The 24259-nt window shown below is 34.5% G+C and overlaps 1 protein-coding gene across 6 annotated transcripts in view; it reads right to left on the bottom strand.

Moving 5' to 3' along the window:
- MDGA2 (MAM domain containing glycosylphosphatidylinositol anchor 2) overlaps positions 1-24259 on the bottom strand; it is an 845750-nt gene that overhangs the window by 288993 nt on the left and 532498 nt on the right. For all 6 annotated transcript variants that reach the window (XR_012516333.1, XR_012516332.1, XM_003930557.4 and 3 more), the window contains one exon: positions 11382-11514. Coding sequence is in view for 4 of the 6 variants with exons in the window: in XM_003930557.4 (XP_003930606.2) it covers positions 11382-11514 (133 nt within the window). In the remaining 2 variants the exon portion in view is untranslated. The remainder of the gene's footprint in view (positions 1-11381; positions 11515-24259) is intronic.

Below are 24259 nucleotides of genomic sequence, written 5' to 3'. Positions count from 1 at the left end.
ATCACCTCTGAATTCACTTCCTCTCTATCAGTATTTTATTTCTTGAAGCTACTAAAAATACAGCTTTCAAATTCTAGTTCTGGTATTTTCAATAAAAAATTTTTGGTAATATTACATTTCTCCTTTTTTATCTGATTAATAAGCTACTGAAATACCCTTGCAGAGCAAAAACAAAACCATTTATCGATTATTTGTTTTCAATATAGAATTATTTTATGTTTTCTAAGTTCTTAATGTGCGTATTGATTTGCCTACTTAAATCTCCAATGAATTGAAAGTTAGACACATATTATATACGCTTTTTTTTTTTTTTTTTTTAACAAGGTCTCTCACTCTGTCGCTAAGTCTGGAGTGCAGTGGCATAACCACAGCTCACTGCAGCCTCCACCTGCCAGGCTCAAATGATTCTCCCGTCCCAGCCTCCCAAGTAGCTAAGAGTACAGGCATGCACCACCATACTTGGATAATGTATTATTTGTAGAAATTGGGTCTTGCTATGCTGCCCAGGCTGGTATCAAAATTCTGGCCTTGAGCAATCCTCCTGCCTGAGCTACCATGCCCAGCATACATATTCTTTAACTATGGATCTGTATGCATACAATAATGCTTTATTAAACTTATAATCGTATCTAACATTTTACTTAAACATGCAATGTTTAGCATGCAAACCATGCATATTCACTGAATATTTAGGTTCTTTAAAATGTAGCATCTTCATACAGTTCACAGTATCATAAGTTTATATGGATATCATATCAGAGTACTTTTTGCTGATGTTTCCAAAACAAGAAACAAAGCCACAAACATTACAGTTTTCATCACATTGAACTATGTTTAAATTTGAAAGACAATATGCACTAAAGCAGGACTTTATTAAGTATTCCTGATCAAGAGAATTAGAAAGACATATTAAGAATTGAAGGAATTTAGTCTTTTTTCCTCTCTTTTTTTTCTCTTCAAGAGAATTGTTTTAGGAGATTAAATCCCAGAGAAACAAAGAACTCATATTACCCGGCTTGCTTTTCCAATAGTTTTGTTTACGACTTTTCTGTGGTGTCTAATGCTTTCTCTCTTCACCTTGGACATAGCTATTTTAATTTGCACTTAATATGTGACAATCATTTTCAAGGACTCTCATGTACTGTTACCTGTTAAATCAAGCTACATAAAATTACTTCTATTTGATCATTTCAGAATGACAAACATTTGCCAGCAAAACAATTGGTTTTGCTGTTTCTTCTAAAAAGACACAACACTACCCAGTGATGCTTCACCAGGAAGACTACAAATCCTGCCTTTTGCTTGGTTGAGGACAATGTCATACTGCTAAATCAAAGTAAAAAACTTTTAAGAGTAGCTTCTTAAAGTAAAAACTTAAAGAGAAAAACTTTCATCCAATCTGTTTATGCTAAAAATCCATTGTCTGGTTTCTTGATAATTTCCATACTTGTGAAACCAAGGCAACAGGTACTGAGAACATGAGGACAAGGTTACAATAAAAAAATTCCTGTGACAGGGTGCCTATCAAAAATGAATACAGCTGACTAACTGCGGATTTATTGCAGAGAATGTGATTGAAAATGCAGTCCATAAATGATTAGAGCAGAATACAGCAACTAAAGCAGAACGAGTAAAAGGAGCAAGAAAGAAATGTCTGTGAAAATATAAACTAAAGCAGATTACAAACAACTGCATATTATCTGTTTTCTACAGCGACAGAACACTACCAAGAAGAGCACGCTGTTATCAAGAAAAAAAAAATAATAAAAAGGCAGCTCTTAGCAGAGACTTTGCAGAAGCTGGAAATTGAAGGAACAGCTGAAATTACTGTGATGCTTTGGAAACAGTTGCCGCAACTGCAGACCAAAAGTACATGCTGCATCCAGACCTACAGTTAAAGGCTGATGCTAATGTTTCTCTGATACTCTGCCTGTTCACTATTCCCCAGCCTACCAATCTTCTCCTCTCCTGTTAGTATAGTAATGGACTGAATACACTATCCCTGCACTATGGACTACCACAGAGAGTCCTTTTCTGCCAAGCTAATTAAATGCTCCACATAAACCACTGTGGATGTTTTACATCACGCCCAGTTGTGGTACACATGCCTCTGTAATATTAACAGTGGCCTCAAGGCTACATTGAGCTCTACCACGTTATTAAATCCTACGAGTGTAGCTAAAGTCAGAAAATGTTTTGAAAACACAAATAGTTTAGCATGAAGATTTAACAAAAATGTGTGTTTCATCATAGCAGAATGTCAGGGGAAGAGCCCACTCATTTATGACTGAGCCAAAGGAAAGCTGCTTGCATTTTGCCTTGTCTACAACGTGGAGAACATATCATGTAAGTGTTCTTTAGTGAGATAAAAATCAATTTCTATTTTCCTGCCGAAATATTTTTAAAATTGTATTTAACTGGCACTGATTACTATGCTTGATCTTCAGACTCTATAAGACCATGTTTAGGTTTCTTCATTATAGAAGTAAAGGATATTCCAAAAAGGCTTTAGAAAATTCAGCAGAACTAATGTAATAAACCTACTCACTCTAACATGCATAATAGCAATGTAAGTTACATTTAATGATATATATTTACTTGTTTTGCCAACTACTGACAAAATTTTGAAATTTAGCTATGATTTAATATAACTTCTGAAACATATAAATTAGTAGATAGATTCTATCATTGATACTTTTCATTAAATAAGAAAACGAAAAATTGATGAGCTAGATGAGATTTTAGAAAGCCTCATCACTTCCTTCACAAAGGATATTTTCAGTACACCCACTATCACCACCATAAATAAGAGCCTCCTATTTGCTAGGCACTATATACGTATAATTTAATTTTGTCTTCACAATACCTGTAGTGAGGTGAGAACCTGGGAAAACCGGTACTCTAAATGCTTTACAGCTTGGAGAAGAACAGTGGCTAGGCATGCATCTTCTCTTAAGTTAGGACAAAGTCTCCCTGACTGACTTTTTCTATCAGAAATATTGATAGCATAAATATTTGCAAAGATTCTCTCAAATGTGTGCATTAGGTCCAGAAATAACTTGTCAGTTAATTTTTAAGAACTACTTGTGTAAGCCCCATGTATAAAAGGACAACAGCATAATCAGGTATTAATCTTCTCAAATTCTGTAAGCCTGAACTTTGCTTGCATGGACCTTGGAGCTCAAGAGCAGCTGTATACTTACGGGCTGCATCTGCTCCTTTGTAGCAACCACATTTCCTCTATGTTTCGTTGTCATTATTTTGCAAAATAAATATATTTTATAGTGAACCTTCTCTTCCCCTCAATATGCTACCCACCTTAGAGCACATCATAAACAGGATTTAGCAGAAAGCAAATTCAAAGAGCTGAAAGAATTGATCAAACTGCTCTACTGTAGAGAGAACCAGAATCCCCACCCAGCTCTTGTTCAATAAGGTTTCTTTAGGTAGAGTTGTTTAAGGCTCCATAGGGACCAACATTAACAATTGACAATTAAGACTTGAATTTTATATGGAGGTAGGCTGGAGAGTAGATTAGATCACTGAGTGATCAATTGTTTTGTTTTGCGGGGACTACTGGGTCCAGGATGTGGGACTTCCACTGAGTCCACGGCAAATTGGGACGGTTGCTCTGCCTAAAGATGACACTTTGACATAATTTATCCTAGAATTTGGAGTGAATAAGTAATGTGACTGGCTACATGCACTTAAGAAAATTATTGCCTCTCCTTCATTAGAGTCAGTAATCTCTAAGAGCAAACTGTCAGTAAATAATCATGAAAACATTCTAAGCCACAAATTATATGTGACTAGCTCAAAAACCATGGAGAAATTGTAAAATGAATTTCTACCGAATGAATTATTGCCTATGATAATGCAATTCTTAGCAATTGCACTAGACCGGTAAAACTCTGAAAAGAACCAAGCTGTGGTGTACAAATCCATTACTAGGAGCAGTTTGAATATTAAAAATTAATTGTTCTTAGGAGTATAAAAAATTCTATTACTTTTTTTTTAGCCTATCCTCAACCCAATCTACTGAAAAAAATATAAAACACATGGTCTGAACTTTTGTAAGATTTTCTCAATAACTATTCTAAATTTTTCAATTACAATCTAATAGCATATTAAATATAATAGATACTTAAAGTTGGAAATATATAATCAATGAATATCCTAGATGTTTGCTAAAACACAGTTACTTGATACGGTCCAAAGCATTTGGATTGTTACACAGCTTTTCAATAATTTGCATCATTTTCAGTAAGTATAATAGTGTTACCTTTCATTTGACTAAGGCTATTATTTCATCTTGTGTTTTTAGCTATTCATTGTATCTGAATCATGATATCTTCTGGGAGAGTTAATAGTTTTGGGGCATAGTTACTTAAGAACTCATAGTCTCAACATACATTTGAAGAAAGACATTTGAAAACTTCGATGCTAAGACAACAAAATGCACAGATGTAGGCTGCTGCCAGCAACACACAAACTTCCTTTTATGATGGTAACAGAATCTTGAAAAATCTGGATCATATTGCTCTGGATGCTGCTTTAGAAAAACCACAATTGAAATTTCATAATCATCATTCCTTCTGTTGACAGAATCGCCGCCTCTTCATCATCTATATTTTTACATTTCTGAAGTTACATTAGTGAAAATAGGTCATATATATGCTTGATTACTTTAGAAAATGACAGAACACTGAAAGGAAGAGTCTGTTGAATATCAACAACTTTGCAAGTGAGGGAAGGTGTTCTCTTTCCGGGTCCACAAGGGGGCGTAGTTTTAAGGGTAAGAACTTCCCAGTGCCATGCCCCCCTCCCATCTCTCTCCATCTGGGAGATTTAACGGTTTATGTCTAAATTTCCCAGGCACGAAAGAAACTAAGAGTCGATCACCCCGAATGGAAATTTAAAGGAACTCCTGTCATTGGACAGAGGAACTTGGAGAGGTAGGAATTTCTCCCAGGATAAATCCCCGTGCTCCTTCTCCCACACCAGATTTCCAGCTCTCTGGAATCCCCTCCCACATAGCGGTAGCTCTGTTTCCCCTCCTAGATTTTCCCTCTGGAGTCTTCTCCTTCCACATTCTTCCTGGAAATTTTCTCTCTTCTCCTTTTTCTCTTTCTCTACCTAAATAAAGTCGCTTTCTGTAAACTCTGTTTGGGGAACAGTATTTTACTTTACAAGAGCACCTGCTAGCGTCCCCTCTCTCATTCTTGAGAGAGCAGGAGACCAAGAACCTTGGAGAAACGTCCTCTCAGGGGAAATGAGGGCGCCCCTGAACCCCTGAACCCCAGCACAAGTCTCTTCTATTAACAAAGCATTATCAATTTCATCAAGCATATTTTGTATTTACATTAAACATTTTTTCTCCTAATAGGTTAAATATACCTAGAATATGAATCACTTCTATAGATTTTAGTGGGAAATAAAAATATATAATATATGCAATGACAAAAGCAATCCATAAAACGATCATGAACTTATTTTAAGATTAGTCATCCATGATTGAAACTATACACTGTATACTGGCAAAAATCTGAGATTCTTTGAACTTACCATGATTGCTGATAATATAAACTTTATTCCTCATTTATATTATCTAGCTTTACAACCCAATTATAACTATTTACTGAGTGTTTACTCAGTAAACTGTGTGCTGCTTCTTAAAGCTGTGCACTGAATAGCATTTACTGCCTACAGATGAAGTAATGTGGGTCTTTTGTTTTCTTCTTTTCTTTTCTTTTCTTTTTTTTTTTTTTTTTTGAGACGGAGTTTCGCTCTTGTTACCCAGGCTGGAGTGCAATGGCGCGATCTCGGCTCACCACAACCTCCGCCTCCTGGGTTCAGGCAATTCTCCTGCCTCAGCCTCCTGAGTAGCTGGGATTACAGGCACGCGCCACCACGCCCAGCTAGTTTTTATGTATTTTTAGTAGAGACGGGGTTTCACCATGTTGACCAGGATGGTCTCGATCTCTCGACCTCGTGATCCACCCGCCTCGGCCTCCCAAAGTGCTGGGATTACAGGCTTGAGCCACCGCGCCCGGCCTTTCTTCATTTTTAAGAAGGCGAAAAATAAGTTCAGAGAGGCTAACTAACATCCTAAAAGATTTCAGAACCAAAATTTAAACCTTAGACTTTGAATCTTAATGACTTTGGTTGTATTCCATTATTGGCTGTAGTAGTAAACACTGTTGTTCGGATAACCTGGATTATTATCTATGATAAAAAAAAATATTAAAGCACTCATATTTCCAGTATTTCAGTGCATGAAAGGTAAAAAGTCCAATTTTTTTCTTCCATTTCACATACTAGCTGTGCCCTCAGTGAAAAATATATACACATACATATATATGTATATATACATATATAAACACATATATACACATATAAACATATATATGTTTATATATGTATACATGTATGTGTGTACATATGTGTATATATATGTGTTTATATATATGTTTACATACGTATATATATACACATATATATACCTCTTTATATATATATCTTTATATACACACAGATATGTGTGTATATATATATACATATATGTGTATATATACACATATATACCTATATATGTATATATACACATATATGTATATTTGAAAAATAAATTAAAAAAATTTACCAATCAAGAGGTAATATCCCTTTTCATCAAAATACGAGTAGGGAAACAACCAAAACAACTTCTAGACCCTACTCAGCACTGTGTCAATTCATCAGCATGCATGGCAAGAAATAAACATGTCACTTCATCTTTTATAAAATTCTATGAACTGTCCTGATGAGTTTTAAGACAGCCAGATTAGGTATGATGCATAATGACACTTCCATGGCAGGAGACATATTCACAGCACGCCAAACAAGAAATGGGAGCCAACAAATTAATTAACACTTCCCATGGCTGATAGACAATTATGAGCTCTACCACAATGCCATTTCATAGAAAAGTTAAAAAATCACATGACTGGTAATGCTACAGATGATACTGACTTTTACAATGACACCCAGACACTGCCTTTTGAAGCAGTTCTAGTAAGTGTATTTCTTTTTTCTATTATTGCATTTTAGGTTTGGGGGTACATGTGGAGAACATGCAAGATTGTTGCATAGGTACACACATGGCAACGTAATTTGCTGCCTTCCTCCCCTTTACCTATATCTGGCATTTCTCCCCACCAACAGTGTAAAAGTGTCCCTATTTCTCCACATCCTCTCCACCATCTGTTGTCTCCAAATTTTTTAATGATCACCATTCTAACCGGCGTGAGATGGTATCTCAATGTAGTTTTGATTTGCATTTCTCTAATGAACAGTGACGATGAGCGTTTTTTCATATGTTTGTTGGCCTCATGTATGTTTTCTTTTGTAAAGTTTCTGTTCATATCCTTTCCCCACTTTTGAATGAGATTGTTTTTTTTCTTATAAATCTGTTTTAGTTCTTTGTAAATTCTGGATATCAGCCCTTTGTCAGACAGTATGGTGCTTCCTCAAGGATCTAGAAATAGAAATTCCATTTGACCCAGCAATCCCCTTACTGGGTATATATCCAAAGGATTGTAAATGTATTTCTATTAACAAAAGTTCCTATTCACAAAATGGAAGGGCTCAAGAAAAACAGTATGATAACAAGGACTACATATTATCTTCTGAAGCAATTATTTAAACTGGTTTAAAGTGTATACATTGCCAAGTCATCTGTGAAAGTCTAATTCAGCAGGTGTGGGATGGAGCCAGAAAACTTACTCCATGGTGCAATTGTTCCGCAAGAACTTTATAGAAATTTTTACTTCTAGTACAAATTGTTTCCATCTTTATACCTGTATCATTTGGGCTTTGTGCAAATCAGGTCCATAGACTGACTGCAATTAAAAAGTTGATGTTACTGCGGAGATGTTCCAATGGCAATGTCTCTACCAAAAGTTCATTTATTAGCCAATTATTTGACATTCATTACAAGAATAATTTATAAAGTTAAGCAAGACTTTAATAAACATATTTGTTTACATGGAGGATTAACAAATTATATTACAATATTTGCAATTTTCTCCTCTCAAGAGGCACACATTTTCCTTGACATTTTGCAAACCCAGAGTTTAAAATACGGTAATTTTATGTATATCACTTAGAGACGCAAAACGGTAAGAATCACTAGGAGCAACTGACTTTCACACTGATTATGGCAATGGTGACTTATGTTCCTCTTCCACTATTAAAAGAGCAATGAAATACCTTGCATGAAATCATTTGTACTTTATAGACCTTTTTGCATCAGGATGCCCTCAGCTTAATTTATATCCTGTGTACTTTGAAAGCCACCTCAATGATTTCACCTATTTGAAATTTACAAACCCTTTCAACTATAAGCACCACCAGATAGAAAAATTTCTGAAGTCAACCCAGTTTAAATGTGTAAAGTATCAGGTCTACGACATGTCTGATTACAGTTACTGAAGAGTCGAATATGCACTAGCTTATATTTTTAAACTCAGTGATTTACCATAATTCTGATATTCATTTTGTAGTGGACATCAATCAAAATTTTTTGTGAGATAATTTATAAAGGAAAGTAATAGGTTTTATATTTGCTGGGTCTAGATATACATTAGCTGAAAACTAAAGAATGCAACATAAAGCTGAAAGATTTAATAAAGTATCTCTGGTTACAGCACCCCTGTGACCTCCATAGGACAGGTACTCAAACACTGATTTCTGGCCATGTGTGGTGGCTCACGACTGAAATCCCAGCACTTTGGGAGGCTGAGATGGGTGGATCACGAGGGCAGGAGATGGAGATCATCCTGTCCAACATGGTGAAACCCCGTCTCTACTAAAAACACAAAAATTAGCCAGGCACAGTTGCACATGCCTGTAATCCCAGCTACTTGGGAGGCTGAGGCAGGAGTATCACTTGAACCCTGGAGGCAGAGGATGCAGTGAGCAGATACTGTGCCACTGCACTCCAACCTGGTCGACAGAGGAGACTCTGTCTCAAAAAAAAAAAAAAAAAAAAAAAGAGACCGTTTTCTGAGCCAAAAATTGTTCAAAAATAATCACTGAAATAAAGTCATCCAGCTACTTTAAAAGATTTCAGGAATTCTATCACTTTTCATAGAAGTGATTTCAAGATTCACTTTTTTCAAGATTTTCAAGTAATCTTTCCCTTTAGGCTTTAAGGTATGAAGTCCTTATTTATTCCTAACAAAACACTCTGGCTGAGATTTAAGTTCATTTTCTCCATCTCTATGAAAACTAAGAAGAGGTGTTAGCCTCCTATTTAAAATAACTCTTCAAACACTGGAGTCCATCTCCTCCCCATTCCAAGGGTATAAGCTTGTTGGTGACATTTATGAATGTAATATTTTAAGGAGCTATAATTTTGTGTGTTATACATGCAAACATATTACATAGAGTATATTACAATGACATTTTACTGTGAGCTATGAAACCTTGGAAAATGATAAAATCATATCCAAAACATAAAAATATTAAATCATAAAAATATTACATCTAATTTTATTGTTTCTCTGTGTCTTTAACGAATTTTTGTATATGCCAATTTTGTTCATTCTCCAAACAATCCAATGAGCATGCTTTAACTGCTGCAGGATAGTTCATTACCTGTCAGATGATAGAAAACGACAGGACAAGAAAAATCTACCTGTTTACGTTCCTGTAGTTATAAACAGATGTAAATACAAATACTAAAGACTTTAAAAATTAATAAGGCACTGCTAAAGTGCCAGGTGGTAATTTAAGTAATAATATTCCTAGTGTTTTTTTCTTCCTCATTCCATAGTAATGCTTTTATTCATCCCATAGGCCCTGTGTTCACTTTAATTTTCTCGCTTAATCATAGGTATTTCAAAAATATATTAAAGAAGCTAAGAAAAACAAAATTAGTTGTAAGTCACAATACATTTCATGCCAAGAATAACATACTTATAGCCAGTTCTTATATGTTAACCTCTTTATTTTTGTTTCTCAATATCCGATTTCCCCTTTTTTAAAGTCAGATAAGATTAACTTTTTTAAGTCCTAAGTCCACTAAGATTTTATATTTCTATTTTTTCTCAACATAATTTCCATCAACTATTTCTTATGCTTATTGATAAAGTTTAATTTTCTCATTGTGCTTGTACTTTCCTCTAATTACTTTTAACTCATACATACTAACACATTCTCTAGTTTAAGACAATTTAAATCCTAGCCAAAATCTGTGTTTCTATCATTGCTGACCCCTAAGAGAAGGGTTCCAAGTTTCTGATGAATAGAAAAATTTATAAAACAATGAGCATTTCGAAATCCTGGCAACTCAGTGGAACATATGTTGATGAAACAATGCAGTAGCTGACATTTTAAAATACATTTTACAATAATGTCCTAGGCTTGATCTTTTTACCAACTGACTTGGTTGGACTTTGCTGACCAGCTCTTTGCTGGAATAACTAATAAAGTGTGTTCCATATACTTTATACATATCCACTCATTAATTCTTTCTACAACTCTATAAGGAAATCAGGCAAGGAAAAGTGAAGTGATTTACTCAACAAGGCACGAAAGCTAATAAGTGACACAAGCAGAATCTAGAGCCAGACACAAAAAAAGTCCATACTTTTAGAGATTTTTGTTAATGGGAAAGGGGTGTTTAAAACTCTTTAGCTTAATATAGTTACTTAAAAGTAAAAATTCCTATTAACCGCCATGAAAAATTGGAGCACCTCAAAACCAGTTCAAATGTTAATTTATTAAGGTGATTCTCTATGCACAATCATAGAAAGTATGTTTTACTCACATGCTCTCTCTTTGCTGTTTCATTTATCAATTTCTTCTTAATACATTTACCATTATTCTGAGGTCTGTATTACTCAACACAAGTGAACTTAAGTTTCAATCTTACTAATGTTTTGACATTTCTACAAAACATACTGTTCTAAAAACATCTATCTCAAATTACCTATTAGTGTTCTTGACTTGACATAAAGTCAAAGGTTCTTTTACTTAAATTTGAAAGCATAAAACTCATTTAGAAATGTAAATCACAAATTTTATATTTTATATAATCTAGTATTTCACAAGAATATTTCTGAACAGGATATAGGCTTGTTGGCAACATTTATGAATGCAACGCTTTAAGGAGCTACAATTTCGTATGCTATACACGCATATTACACAGAGTATATTACAATGACATATTACTGTGTCCATGTACGAAGATTTTCAGATATCCCAGAATTTTCTAGGAATAAATGTGCTTATTCCTACATACATCATAGAAACCATCTGGTATTTAAAATAATTAAAGGGAGTTTTTTAAACATTAGTTGTAGATAAGAGACATGTAACATACAGAGATAATTTCATACCTGTTTTATTGGACAGTCTAAATGACACCATCTTATCAGGAATATTACATACATTCCTCACTGAAGCAATGCAGCTATAATTAGCATAGTCCTGAGGTCGAAGATTCTTTAGTTTTAAGATCTTTGTTTCACCCTGAAAATGTAAAAAAAAAAAAAAAAAAAAAAAAAAAAAAAAGTCATAAGAAAAAGCCAACACAACCAGAATGAATGAATGAGACATCACATTTCATTGTACTAAATCCTATTATCAGAATATGCCAGACTGCTTTTTTTAAGGAAAATGCCCCAACTTTAAAATAAGTTATAAATGCACTAACTTTAAAATAACACTGGATTTTAAAATAATACTGTAATATTAAGTATGCCTGGAGATAAAAACTAACAGACTACAATGAAAATTCATAACATTTTCTTTGCAAACTAGCTTCCTCAGGGGAAAAATCTATTTCTGGTGGTAGTTATGCAAATTATTATGCAAAGATCAGAACAGCGTACTTAATAATGAGTGCATTCAACAAACATTGCAATCTATTCAGACATGGATGTGAGAAGATAAAAGAATCTGAAGAAAGCCAACAAATGAAATACAGTTGTTAGACCAAAGTTAATTAAGTAAGTCCAATGATACATAATTAAATTTATAAACATAAATATTTTGTATATGGAGCAATGACAGGTGACAGATCTAAAACTGAAGGAAAGAAGCATTCATGAGTATTTTTATACTATTATTATTTCATGTTCAAGTGTTTAAGGGCTAAGGGCGAGGTCTCCAGGTAAATCTACACAATTGTAGATAGATGCAAATCAGGCAAGTGGTCAGAAGTATCTAACAAACTCTTGATGAGCCAGGAAAGATTTTGTAAAAACATTAGATTGAAATTGTTGAAAGGACAAAAAAAAAAAAAGGACAAAAAACAAAAATTAAATTCTCCTGCCCAATTCAAATTGGGTCCCCTGGGCTTTCTTTGCCTTCTAAAGTCATTAATGCATCTTCTCAAAATATTTCTTATAAGTAACTTACTTATTTTGATGGCAAAACAGTGATCTAATGATTTTATAGTATTAGGGATATATAAAAAAATCAAAATGTTAATTTTTTCCAGATTATCTGTATATGGAACAATGTGTTTCACCGCCTTATATGGGTAACGTTCACTGAGTTTTAAAAATTGCAACAATTTCATATGTTATTGAGGAGGACTGAAATACTTAGTGCCTTACTACATAAAAACACTGCTGTTCATTTGCAAGAAAGCTTGCCCCAGCATAGGTACACAGTTTTGTAAATGTGTCAGATTATTCTCTGTTCCAGTGTGCATACACATTGTGGCCATAAGTATTTTCATTCACTGTCCAAATTCAGTCTTAAATCAGTCACACCCTCAGCATTTTCATCAGTGGTATAAAAAAAAAAAATCTACCTTTAATTTTTCTTTAGAAAAAACACTGAATTTTCAATATACAAGCAAATATAAATGTATCCCATACAAATATACAAAGAAATCTATGAGTTTCCAGAGTTTATATATAAAAGTCTTCTCTTGTGTTACAGAATTCCCGTGTTATATAAAATACATACAAAATGTGCTTAGTTAGAACAGCTGAAAGAAAATGATACACTAGAATTAGTCAACTCAGAAAATTTTTGAGTAAAGTGATACATCTTACCTGTCCTACCTTTGTGACACTCATTGCCCAAATTTCTTGGCTTTTTTTTAATCCTCTCAACATAATTAGTGTTACTCCCTGGGATTCTACTTATCCCATAATTAACCTCACTTTATAAAACGTCATTAGGTAGTATTATCCTTGCTGATGAATTTCTACTACAAGCTCTATTTTCTTGCCCCCCTCCCAAGTCTGAGCCCCTATTCCAGAATTCTCCCTTAAGTTTCAGATGCACTATATGTATATATACACATATATATGTATATTTGTGTGTGTATATATATACACACACAATTACTCCAAAATGTACCAACCTCTAATCATTCTCAAAGATTTACTATATTTAGTCAGTATTCTAAAAGCTTATTGCATGTATATATACAGACATAAATATGCAGTTGCATGTATTATATATTATTTCATTATATTATCCTATATATGTAACTGCATGTATCTGTAGCTATTATCATTGATATCTACATCCATGTCTTTCTTTCAGTTGCATTTCTACCGATTTTCATCTATCTAGCTATATTTGAACTGAAGACAAATTATCAAATTGTGTGTGTGTGTGTGTGTGTGTGTGTGTGTGTGTGTATACACAGTTGCTCCAAAAAGTACCAACCTCTCATCATTCAGAAAAATGATATGTAGTCAATACTCTAAAAGCAACCATGGAGTGATAGTGATTCTCAAATATAAACAAATAAGAACACTGTCATTTAGATGTATATTTAATAATAAAGTCTCTTTATTCACAGTTAATTAAACTGTCAGTACTTCATTTCTGTTTCTTACCAACACATTCTTTTTAATTTGCATTTTCTCAATAATACGTTTCTAACATTCCATTGAAATAGTACACACTAATTTCATTAATGGTGATATCTTGTTAAAATTCAATAATCCTTTCTTTTGTATGCTTCTATACTTCTCTGCTGATTTCTAAGACTTTAGATTACCTTTACTCCTTTGACAGCCCCTCATATATAGGCAATTAATTACAGATATGATAATTTAGTCATTTCTTGGTTGTTTAACCCTTGAATATTCTAGCTACTGAAGTCTGCAACTTTGTACTAATACATTCCTAGTGAAATCTGATCTGTTATCAGTTTCAATTAGCGCTTATGTATAGACAACTGACAAATGTCTAGACAAAAAGATAAAAAGCACACTTGCTAAAAATCACCAACAGTATTGTAATTAATAAATTCTAGATGTTCCTAATGTTTTCTGTCCTTTGAGTTGCAATGTTTGCTGGCACACTTAATAGGACATACTTAAATTTTAGTCTCTCCCGCCCAGCATTTTTCCCAAGAAGACATGTAGTCTTTTATCCTTTTGGATCTCTTAGGATAATCTGTCCTGGATTTCTAATTCTCTTTTTTCTTTTTTTGGGGGGGGTGGGATCAAGGATTAAGGTCCTGAAAAACTTAAATTGCTCTCCTTCACTGAAAAAAAAATTAAATAAACCCTTAATTCATCATTTGAAACTCTATGCAGTCTAAGCAAAACTACTTTTTCATTATTTTTCATACAAACTCTTCAATCTCATCAAATTAGTTAAGTCACTGTCTTGAAATATCTCATTATGATTTCCTAATGCTCCCCATCCCTTGCTCTGAGTCATTTTTCGTTCCTATCTGAACTGATGTATAGTTCAAAAAATACATGTACTTACTTTTTGAAGCCTTTTCAGATCTTACCAGTTATAACTAAATTATCTTTCTTTGGAATAGCCATTGCATCTTATACTATGACATCTACTTGTAACTCACTATTTAATGTTTGCTTATGAGTTATGATTTAGGGTGTTGAGCTGTGTTCTTACTGAATCATAAGCCCCCTAAGGGCAGAGGTATACTGCATATCCCACAACAGCAAAGAGAAAGCATTTCCTATCCATTGCTTTATAAATATTTAACAAGACAGACTTAAATTTTGGTCTTTCTGACAGAAATATCATTTGACCCAGCAATCCTATTATTACTGGGTATATACCCAAAGGAATATAAATAATTCTGTTATAATGACACATGCACACATATGTTTATTGCAGCACTATTCACAATAGCAAAGACATGGAATCAACCTAAATGGCCATCATGTTAGACTGGTTAAAGAAAATGTGGTATATATATACACCGTTAAAACTATGTAATCACCAAAAAAAAAAAAAAAAAAAAAAAAGAATGGAATCATGTCCTTTGCAGGAGCATTGATGGAGCTGGAGACCATTATCCTTAGCAAACTAATGCAGGTAAAGAAAACCAAATACCACACGTTCTCACTTACAAGTGGTAGCTAAATGATGAGAACACAAACACATAGAGAGCAAAAACACACACTGGGGCTTACTGGAGGGTAAAGGCTGGGAAAAGAGAGAGGATCAAGAAAAATAATGGATACCAGACTTAATACCTGGGTGATTAAATAATCCATACAACAAACCCCCATGAACATGTTTACCTATGTAACAAACCTGCACATGTACCCCTAAACTTAAAGTTAAAAAAAGAGTTGGTCTTTCCCACTCAACATATCCCCCAAGAAGAAATGTAGTTATAATATATAAACACAATGACTTTATTTATTTATTGTTTTTTGAGATGGAGTCTTGCTCTTGTCGCCCAGGCTCAAGTGCAATGGTGCGATCTCGGCTCACCGCAACCTCTGCCTCCCGGGTTCAAGCAATTCTCCTGCCTCAGCCTCCCAAGTAGTTGGGATTACAGGCATGCAGCATCACACCCAGCTAATTTTTGTATTTTTAGTAGAGATGGAGTTTCACCATGTTGGCCAGGCTGGTTTGGAACTCCTGACCTCAAGTGATCCACCTGCCTTGGCTGCCCAAAGTGCTGGGATTACAGGCATGAGCCCCTGTGCCCAGCCTAGAATGACTCTATAATAATAAAAGTTACAAAACATAGTATCTATCTATACAAATTAGACATCTTCATTCTTCCTCATTAAACAACTCTGTCCCTGCCTCTCTGCTGTACTTCTGATATTATCCTCATTACTTTATCATTTTTTGCCCCTTCTGTAAATTTTATCATACTAATAATCAACTAGACTCTGATTTTTCACTGTAATGTTTCTATATTTAAATATTTTTACTTGAACTACGAATATCTGTACATAGCCAGGCTGTCTCCATGTTCCCTGTAAAACATAAAAATTATATCAAGGATTCTCAATTAATTTAAATGTTATCTTGCCATGGCATGTCCTATCTCCCACTTTAAGAAATAGTCAGTTGATTACTTAAAATTTACCAAAAACATGGAGGGGATGAACTGCTCCAGTGTTCTGTTTCTTGATCTTCAATCTACTAGAAGGGGTGTGATCTCTCTAAAAACTCATCAAGCTGTACACTTAGGTTTCATGTGCTTTTCTACACAAGTATTTCAGTAAAATGTTCATAAAAAATTAACTATAGCCTTATTTCAACAGACAGACAATCATTTAGTACATACTCTGTGCCAATCACCTTTTGAATGCTGGGAACACCGTGGGAAAAACATGAAACATATATGCGAAACAATCAATATCTAGACAAATGCAAAGGATGATTTCAGAGTATTAAATGCTACCAAGTAAATCAAACAAGAGCATACATAGAGATAGAGAGAAATAACGATGTGGTAAGCTACTTAAATGGAACAGACTGGAAAGCAGCTTTCAGGAGGTCTTACTTGAGTTAAAAGTTGAAGAACTAGAAATTCACTGGAGGGATGAGTGATACAGAATGACACTGGAACTCACAACCACAGAGACCCTGACACAGCAGTAAGGCTGGCATGTTGGAGAGCTAGAAAGAAAATTAATGTGACTGGAGTGCAGTGCAACAAACAGCGTAAAATAAGACTTCAAAGCTTGGAAAGCTTATATTAGATGGGTTATGGTCACAGATTTGTATTTATTCTAAATTTACTTATTACATGTTTAATGCTACCAATCTCCTCCACTTTTTTCCAACAAGGCTTGCCTTCTCATTTTGGAAAATACTTTAAACTTGATTTTCACCAACCCTAATTCTCCATTTCACCAAACAACTGTACTCTACTCTCCAGTCCTTTTGAATATTATCTGACAGCCAATATAAGAGTTTTCTTCATTCATATATATATATATATATATATATATATATATATTTTTTTTTTTTTTGAGACATAGTCTCACTCTGTCACACAGGCAAGAGTGCAGTCATCTGATTTTGGCTAACTGTAACTCACCTCCAGGTTCAAGCGATTCTCATGCTTCAGCCTCTCAAGTAGCTGGGATTATAGGCACGTAACCTCATGGCCAGCTAATTTTTGTATCTCCAGTAGAGACAGGGTTTCACCATATTGACCAGGCTGGTCTGGAACTCCTGGCCTCAAGTGATCTGCCTGCCTTGGCCTCCCAAAGTGCTGGGACTATAGGCATGAGCCACTGCACCAGCCTCAAAAAGAAGAGATTCCAACCTAAAAACTCTTACTTCTGATCCACCCTTTAGAAGTATATTCTACCTACGTGTATTCTCCTCTACTTTTTAATACCTTTTGTCTATTTATATCAATCACCTTTGTTTACATATTTGCATATGTTTTTATCATTTACATTATGTGTATGTATTGACCCTGCCTTTCCATTTAATGAGATCACTTCAAATTCTATTCCCTACCATTTGCACAGTGTTGTGCATGTTGTCAACTCAGGAAAGATTGCTGACTAGAAAAGAATAGAGCCAGCTCATCATCTTGTACACAGTAAGTTTTTAGCAAGCTTCCTGAACCAAGTTGACTCTAATGGTAGTAATAGGAATTTTAAAAATCTTTACATTAGGGTAGTCTGCAAGACAGATTTATACGGCTGCATTTGGGGCCATTCATAGGAGAATTAAACAGTCACTATGGACGAAAGAATGTAAAACAAAGGTAAGCCCCAAGGGAAATACATACAATAATCAAGTACACAGAACCAACATGAATGCAGCTCTGGCCGTTAAAATACAGAGGTGACTTTTGTAAAGGATGCATTCTTAAAACATTTTGTATGCCTTTTTGTGGTCAGGGACACTGCTGGTATTTATGTTATCTAAAAGTAAAAAAAAATATTAATTTTGTGGTAATATTGAGATTACAAAAGATTATTCCTACTACTGTTTGAGATTATTTCTATTCTTTAGAGCCCTATAAATACAAGGGTATGTACATGCATATCCTAGTTAATTCTTATTCAGAGCACAGCAGCAAAATAGGCATATGAGAAGGTGCTATAGTTTGGATGACTGTCCCCTAATCCTCATGTTGAGATAGGCCTCCCTCCTAATGTTGGAGGTAGACCCTAATGAAAAGCATCTGGGTCATGGTGGCAGACTCCTCATGAATAATGTCCTGAGGGGGACTGTGAGTGAGTTCTGTTAGTTCTGATGAGAGCTGGTTGTTAAAAACAATCTGGCACCCGCCCCCTGACTTCCTCTCTTACCATGTGACCTCTGCACATACCAGCTCCCCTTTGCCATGGTGAAAGCAGCATAAAGCCCTCACGAGATGCAGATGCAGTATCATGCTTCTTGTATAGTCTGCAAAACTGAGAACCAAATAAATCTCTTTTTCTTTATGCATTGCCTAATTTCAGGTGTTCCTTTGGCAACACAAAATGGACTATAAAGGATAGACAAAAAAAGAAAGAAAAGCCTCTAGATCCATGATTTCCCAATGGTTCAGCTATCCTGGGACTGGAGAGTTGTTCTGGGTGAGCTAAAATAACTTCTTGCAGTCAGAAAACAAGATACCAAAACATATGAACCTAGAGGACACAGGTTACATGGTCTCTAAGTTAATCTGTAAGATTAATGTATATATCATGTCAATGGGTAGAGTAGGTAATATAGCTGAAGTCTGTTAAAAGAATATTTTTTAAAATAACAGAATTATGGAAAATTTTGAGCCTTGCACCTTCTTAATTCATTACAGTCAGGATACAATGTTTTAAAACTATACAGCAGAATGTATAAGAAAGTAGAGACTATACGCTGGGCGCGGTGGCTGAAGCCTGTAATCCCAGCACTTTGGGAGGCCGAGGCGGGTGGATCACTAGGTCAAGAGATCGAGACCATCCTGGTCAACATGGTGAAACCCCGTCTCTACTAAAAATACAAAAACATTAGCTGGGCATGGTGGCACGTGCCTGTAATCCCAGCTACTCAGGAGGCTGAGGCAGGAGAATTGCTTGAACCCAGGAGGTGGAGGTTGCAGTGAGCCGAGATGGTGCCATTGCACTCCAGCCTGGGTAACAAAAGTGAAACTCCGTCTCAAAAAAAAAAGAAAGTAGAGACTATATGCACACACACATTAATGTTATCAAATGGCATATATATATATATATATATATATACACACATGTGATAATGAATATAATTTAGTTTATTATTTATAACTACTTTATCACATGATGTTAATTTTATTTTATTGATCATTTGAATTTGATATTTTGGGTGTTGGGAGGCTTTTTGCATGTGAATTTTCATGATTTGTAAAAAAGAATTTTGAGTTGATTATTGTCTAATTATATAATTAGTCTAATTAGACTAATTATAACTAATTATGTAATTGATGTAAATATGTTCAGTCTTGTAATTACATGGTATAATTACAATACCCAAGATGATGCCATAAGCATCTTTACAAAAGTTCCAGACAAATGGAAAGTGAATTTTCAGTTTGTAAGATTTAAGTAATTGTTTAACATTTCTTAAACAATTACAAAATTATCTGCAATACATATATTTAACTTTTGACATTATTTTTTAACAAACGAAATAAAAGGAAACCATACAATGTATATTAGTGGCCCTTACCAATGCTGACACTTCTCTAGTGAAGAAATACATACAGCCTTAAGAAGTATTTCCATATTTCTTATAAAATAAACTAGAACACTAAAAAAATTATATTCATTCATTAGGATCCTTAGATACCAGTAAAACACTAACACCTGTCAATTTAGATTCATTTTATGAAACTCTAGTGACTAATTTATTATAAACTTATAAATACAAAATGATATTTGCTACTCTATGCCTTTTAGTAGTGAGTAGAAGTACAAAAAGCATAATTATTCCTCTTAGAAATAGTGCATTATATGCTTCTGAATTCATATCAGCTTCAGGAACACAAACCAACTTTTTTTCTGGAAACACTATCTATAAAAAATATAAACAAGATTTTTGTCACTCAATAGATTTTTGGAATACTTAACTCAAATTGCTGTAGTAACTAACATATTATGAATGAGCATACAAAATAGATACATTTCATTATCTTAGGAATTCTATTTCATTAAAAACAAGAGAGTATTATTAAATAACACTATTATTGAAAACATATCCTTAAAAGAAATGTCATTTTCTAAAATTAAAACTTAAGCAGACATATGATCTCTTATCGGAATCCTTCCACCATACATTCCCAGTATGCCTTCCCTGCTTCACAATCCCCTGTTCTCCACACATACTAATTACTGTTCTAACTAACCAGAGACATGGATAATCTTTGGAGATACTGTCTTTATTCTGCATTACTTGCAGGTGCCAAATGGAGCATCCATTTTGAATGCTCCCTTCATAGCAGTATCGTGTACCTCTATTTGGACAATGATTTTTATTTCATATTATAATTACTGTTCACCTTAAGTTTTTCTTTATATATCAACAAACATTAGAGGAAGAGCTTTGACTAGTGACCTCTGTATCTTTGGCAAAGGTATGCCCGTATCGTGAATATAATAGATCTTAGTTATTTTAATTGAATCTTGTTTATGTCATGAAGCCACAAAGGCCAATGACTATCAACCTATGGAGATACATTTAAAAATTAAAATATTATTGAGGTGCTCCAATACAAACAATGCTAACATAAAAGTGTTTTCATTATGAAATACACATGGCAGTAAGAAAAACAGTTCAAGAAATCCTTAACATTTAAGAAATATATATGTTTATATAAAGTTATATATATACACGTATACACACACAAATACATATGTTTTGTCCATATATATATATAGACATAGAAACACTAGCATAACAAGCAAAAGATAAAGTAAACAAGGCAAGAGTAACCCAATATAGAAGTATAAAAAGGAAGGAAAGAGGGCTTCTCTGAGATGATGAATCCTCAGTGTTAAGACGACCTCTGCCATATTACCTAACTAAAGAATACTTAGAAATACATTTAACCAAGGAGGGGAAAAAATGATACAATGCAAACCATAAAATATTGATGAGAAAAACTGAAGAGGATACCAATAAATTGGAAGATATTCCAGGTTAGTGGATTGGAAGAATTAACATTGTTAAAATGTCTGTACTATCCAAAGAAACCCACAGATTCAATCCAATCCTGTGAAAATACCAAAGAAATTCTTCACAGATATAGGAAAATACAATCCTAAATCTGTATGAAACCACTAAAAACCCCAAACAGCCAAAGCAATTTTGAGCAAAAGCAACAAAGTTGGCATCATATTATCTGACTTCAAAACATTCTGCAATGCATAGTAACCAAAACAGCATAGTACTGAGTCAATGTGTTCTCTTTCCGGGTCTATGATGGGGTGTAGCTTTAAGGGCAAGAATTTCCCTGCGCCATGCCCCCTCCCATCTTTCTCCATCCAGGAGATTCAACGGTTTATGTTTGAATTTTGTGGGCATAGGAAGAAACTAAAAGTCAATCACTCCAGCGGAAGTTCTAAGGAACTCCTTTCAATGGCCCAGGGTCTTGGAGAAGGTGGGGGTGCCTCCCAGGATAAATGTCCATGCCCACACACTTGGCCATATTTCCTCTCAGGAATCCCCTTCCACACTCTTAGTGGAAGCCCTTCTCTTCTCTCCTTGCCTTCTCTTTTCTCTACCTAAATAAAATCGCCTTTCTGCAATACTTTTTGGGTCTGATAATTGGCTTTATGAGCATACGGTCCACCTGCAGTGCCCCACCGCTTATTCCTTAAGAGGTTGGAGGCCAAGAACCCACAACAATCACCAGCATCCAAGAAAAAACCCGGTTGCAGTACTGACATAAAAATAGATACATAGCAAATGGAACACAATACACAATACAACCAAATCCACACACTTTACAGCCAATGAATTTTCAACAAAAGTAACAAAATCTCACATTAGGGAAAGGACAATGTGTCTTCAGTAGATAGTGCTGGAAAGCTTGAATATTCACATGCAGAAAAGTGAAGCTAGACTTTTATCCCTCCTCATATACAAACATCAACTCAAAATGGATTCAAAACCTAAATATAAGACCTGAAATAAGACAACCACTAGAAGAAAACACAGGGGAAATGCTTTATGACATTGGTCTGGGCACAGGCAAATGAAACAGAAATGAAAAAACAGAATTATATTGAACTAAAAAGCTTGGGCACAGGAATGGAAACAACACAGTGAAGAAACAACCTATAGAATGGGAGAAAATATTTACAAACTTTGCATTTGAAAAGAGGTTAATATCTAGAAAATACACAAACTCAACTCAATAGCAAAAAAAAAAAAAAAAATCATTTAAAAATGGGCAAAAGACCTAAAAAGACATTACTCAATTACTCAAAAGAATACATACAAATGACCAACAGCTATGTGAAAAAAAAATGCTCAACATCACTAATTATTAGGGAAATGCAAAACAGAACCACAGAGAGCTATCACCTCCCTCCCATTAGAATGGCTATTATCAAAAAGACAAAAAATAAAAAATTCTTCTGTAGATGCAGAGAAAGAGTAACACTTAATATACTGTTCGTGGGAATGCAAATTATTGCAGCCATTATGGAAAACAGTGTGGGGATTCCTCAAAAAATTAAAAATCAAGCTATAATATGATCCAGCAATCCTACTGTTGAATAGATCCACAAGAATTTCAATCAGTTTGTTGAAGAGATACCTGCACTTCCATATTTATTGGAGGACTATTCACAATAGACAAAACATGGAATAAATCTAAGCGTCCATCAACAGATGAATGAATAAGATGTGGAATATGTACATTCAGTATGAAATAACAAATGCAGCTATAAAATAATTAATGTTTCTTTTACTTAACATAATGTCCTCCAGATCCATCCATCTTGCTGCAGATGGTAAGTCTGTTCCACAGCCAGTGACATGGATGGATCTAAAGAACATTATGTCAAGTAAAATAATCAATGTACAGAAAGACAAATGCTATATTATCTATTCATGTGTGGAATCTGAAGATGATCTCATAGAATTAGAGAGCATAATAATGGTTAGCAGTGGCCAGAGGGAGGGAGGAAGAAGGGAGACTATAAAGAGATTGGTCAATAGGTGCAAAGTTACATTGAGGAGGAATAAATTCTAGTGTTCTGTTGCACCATAAGTTGACTATTACTAACAATATTGTATCATGTTTCAATATAGCTAGCAGAGAATATTTTGAATGTTCTCACCATGAAGAAATGATAAATGTATGAGGTAATGGATATGCTAAATATCCTGATTTTATTATGATACAATGTGTAGACATGTATCAAAACATCACATCATACCAGATAAATACGTACAATTATTGTGTATCAATTTTTTTAGACGTTTGATTGTGCTTGTTCAGTAAATTTAAAAGAAATTCCTGAATATTTTGACAGTTTAAAAGATTTTTCAAAATCTGGCCAAGGTGCACGTGTTCATTTCCAAGTGACTAGACCCATGTACAGGTTAGAAATAGCCATATACCCAGGTGCAGTGGCTCACACCTGCAATCCCAGCACTTTGAGAGGCCGAGACAGGTGGATTGCTTGAGGTCAGGAGTTTGAGATCAGCCTAACTAACATGGTGAAACTCCGTCTCTACTAAAAATACAAAAATTAGCCCAACATAGTGGTGGGCACCTGTAAACCCAGCTACTCAGGAAGCTGAGGTATGAGAATCACTTAAACCTGGAGGCGGAGGTTGCAGTGAGCTGAGATTGCGCCACTGCACTGCAGTCCGGGTGACAGAGCAAATCTCCATCTCAACAACAAAGTAAAAGCAATAGCCATATAGTGAAAAGACGTTTACATTTACCTCACTATCTGTAAATGTTAACATGTTTGACAACATTCTACAGGAAAACATATTCTAAATCTTAATGTGTAGAGATATATGTTTTTTTTTTTCCTGACATCAGTATTATAGTTTTGTTATAGTAACA

Source organism: Saimiri boliviensis, chromosome 2 (genome assembly GCF_048565385.1).
Source record: "Saimiri boliviensis isolate mSaiBol1 chromosome 2, mSaiBol1.pri, whole genome shotgun sequence".
NCBI classification, from domain to species: domain Eukaryota; kingdom Metazoa; phylum Chordata; class Mammalia; order Primates; family Cebidae; genus Saimiri; species Saimiri boliviensis.
This window is presented reverse-complemented; position numbering and strand designations above follow the sequence as displayed.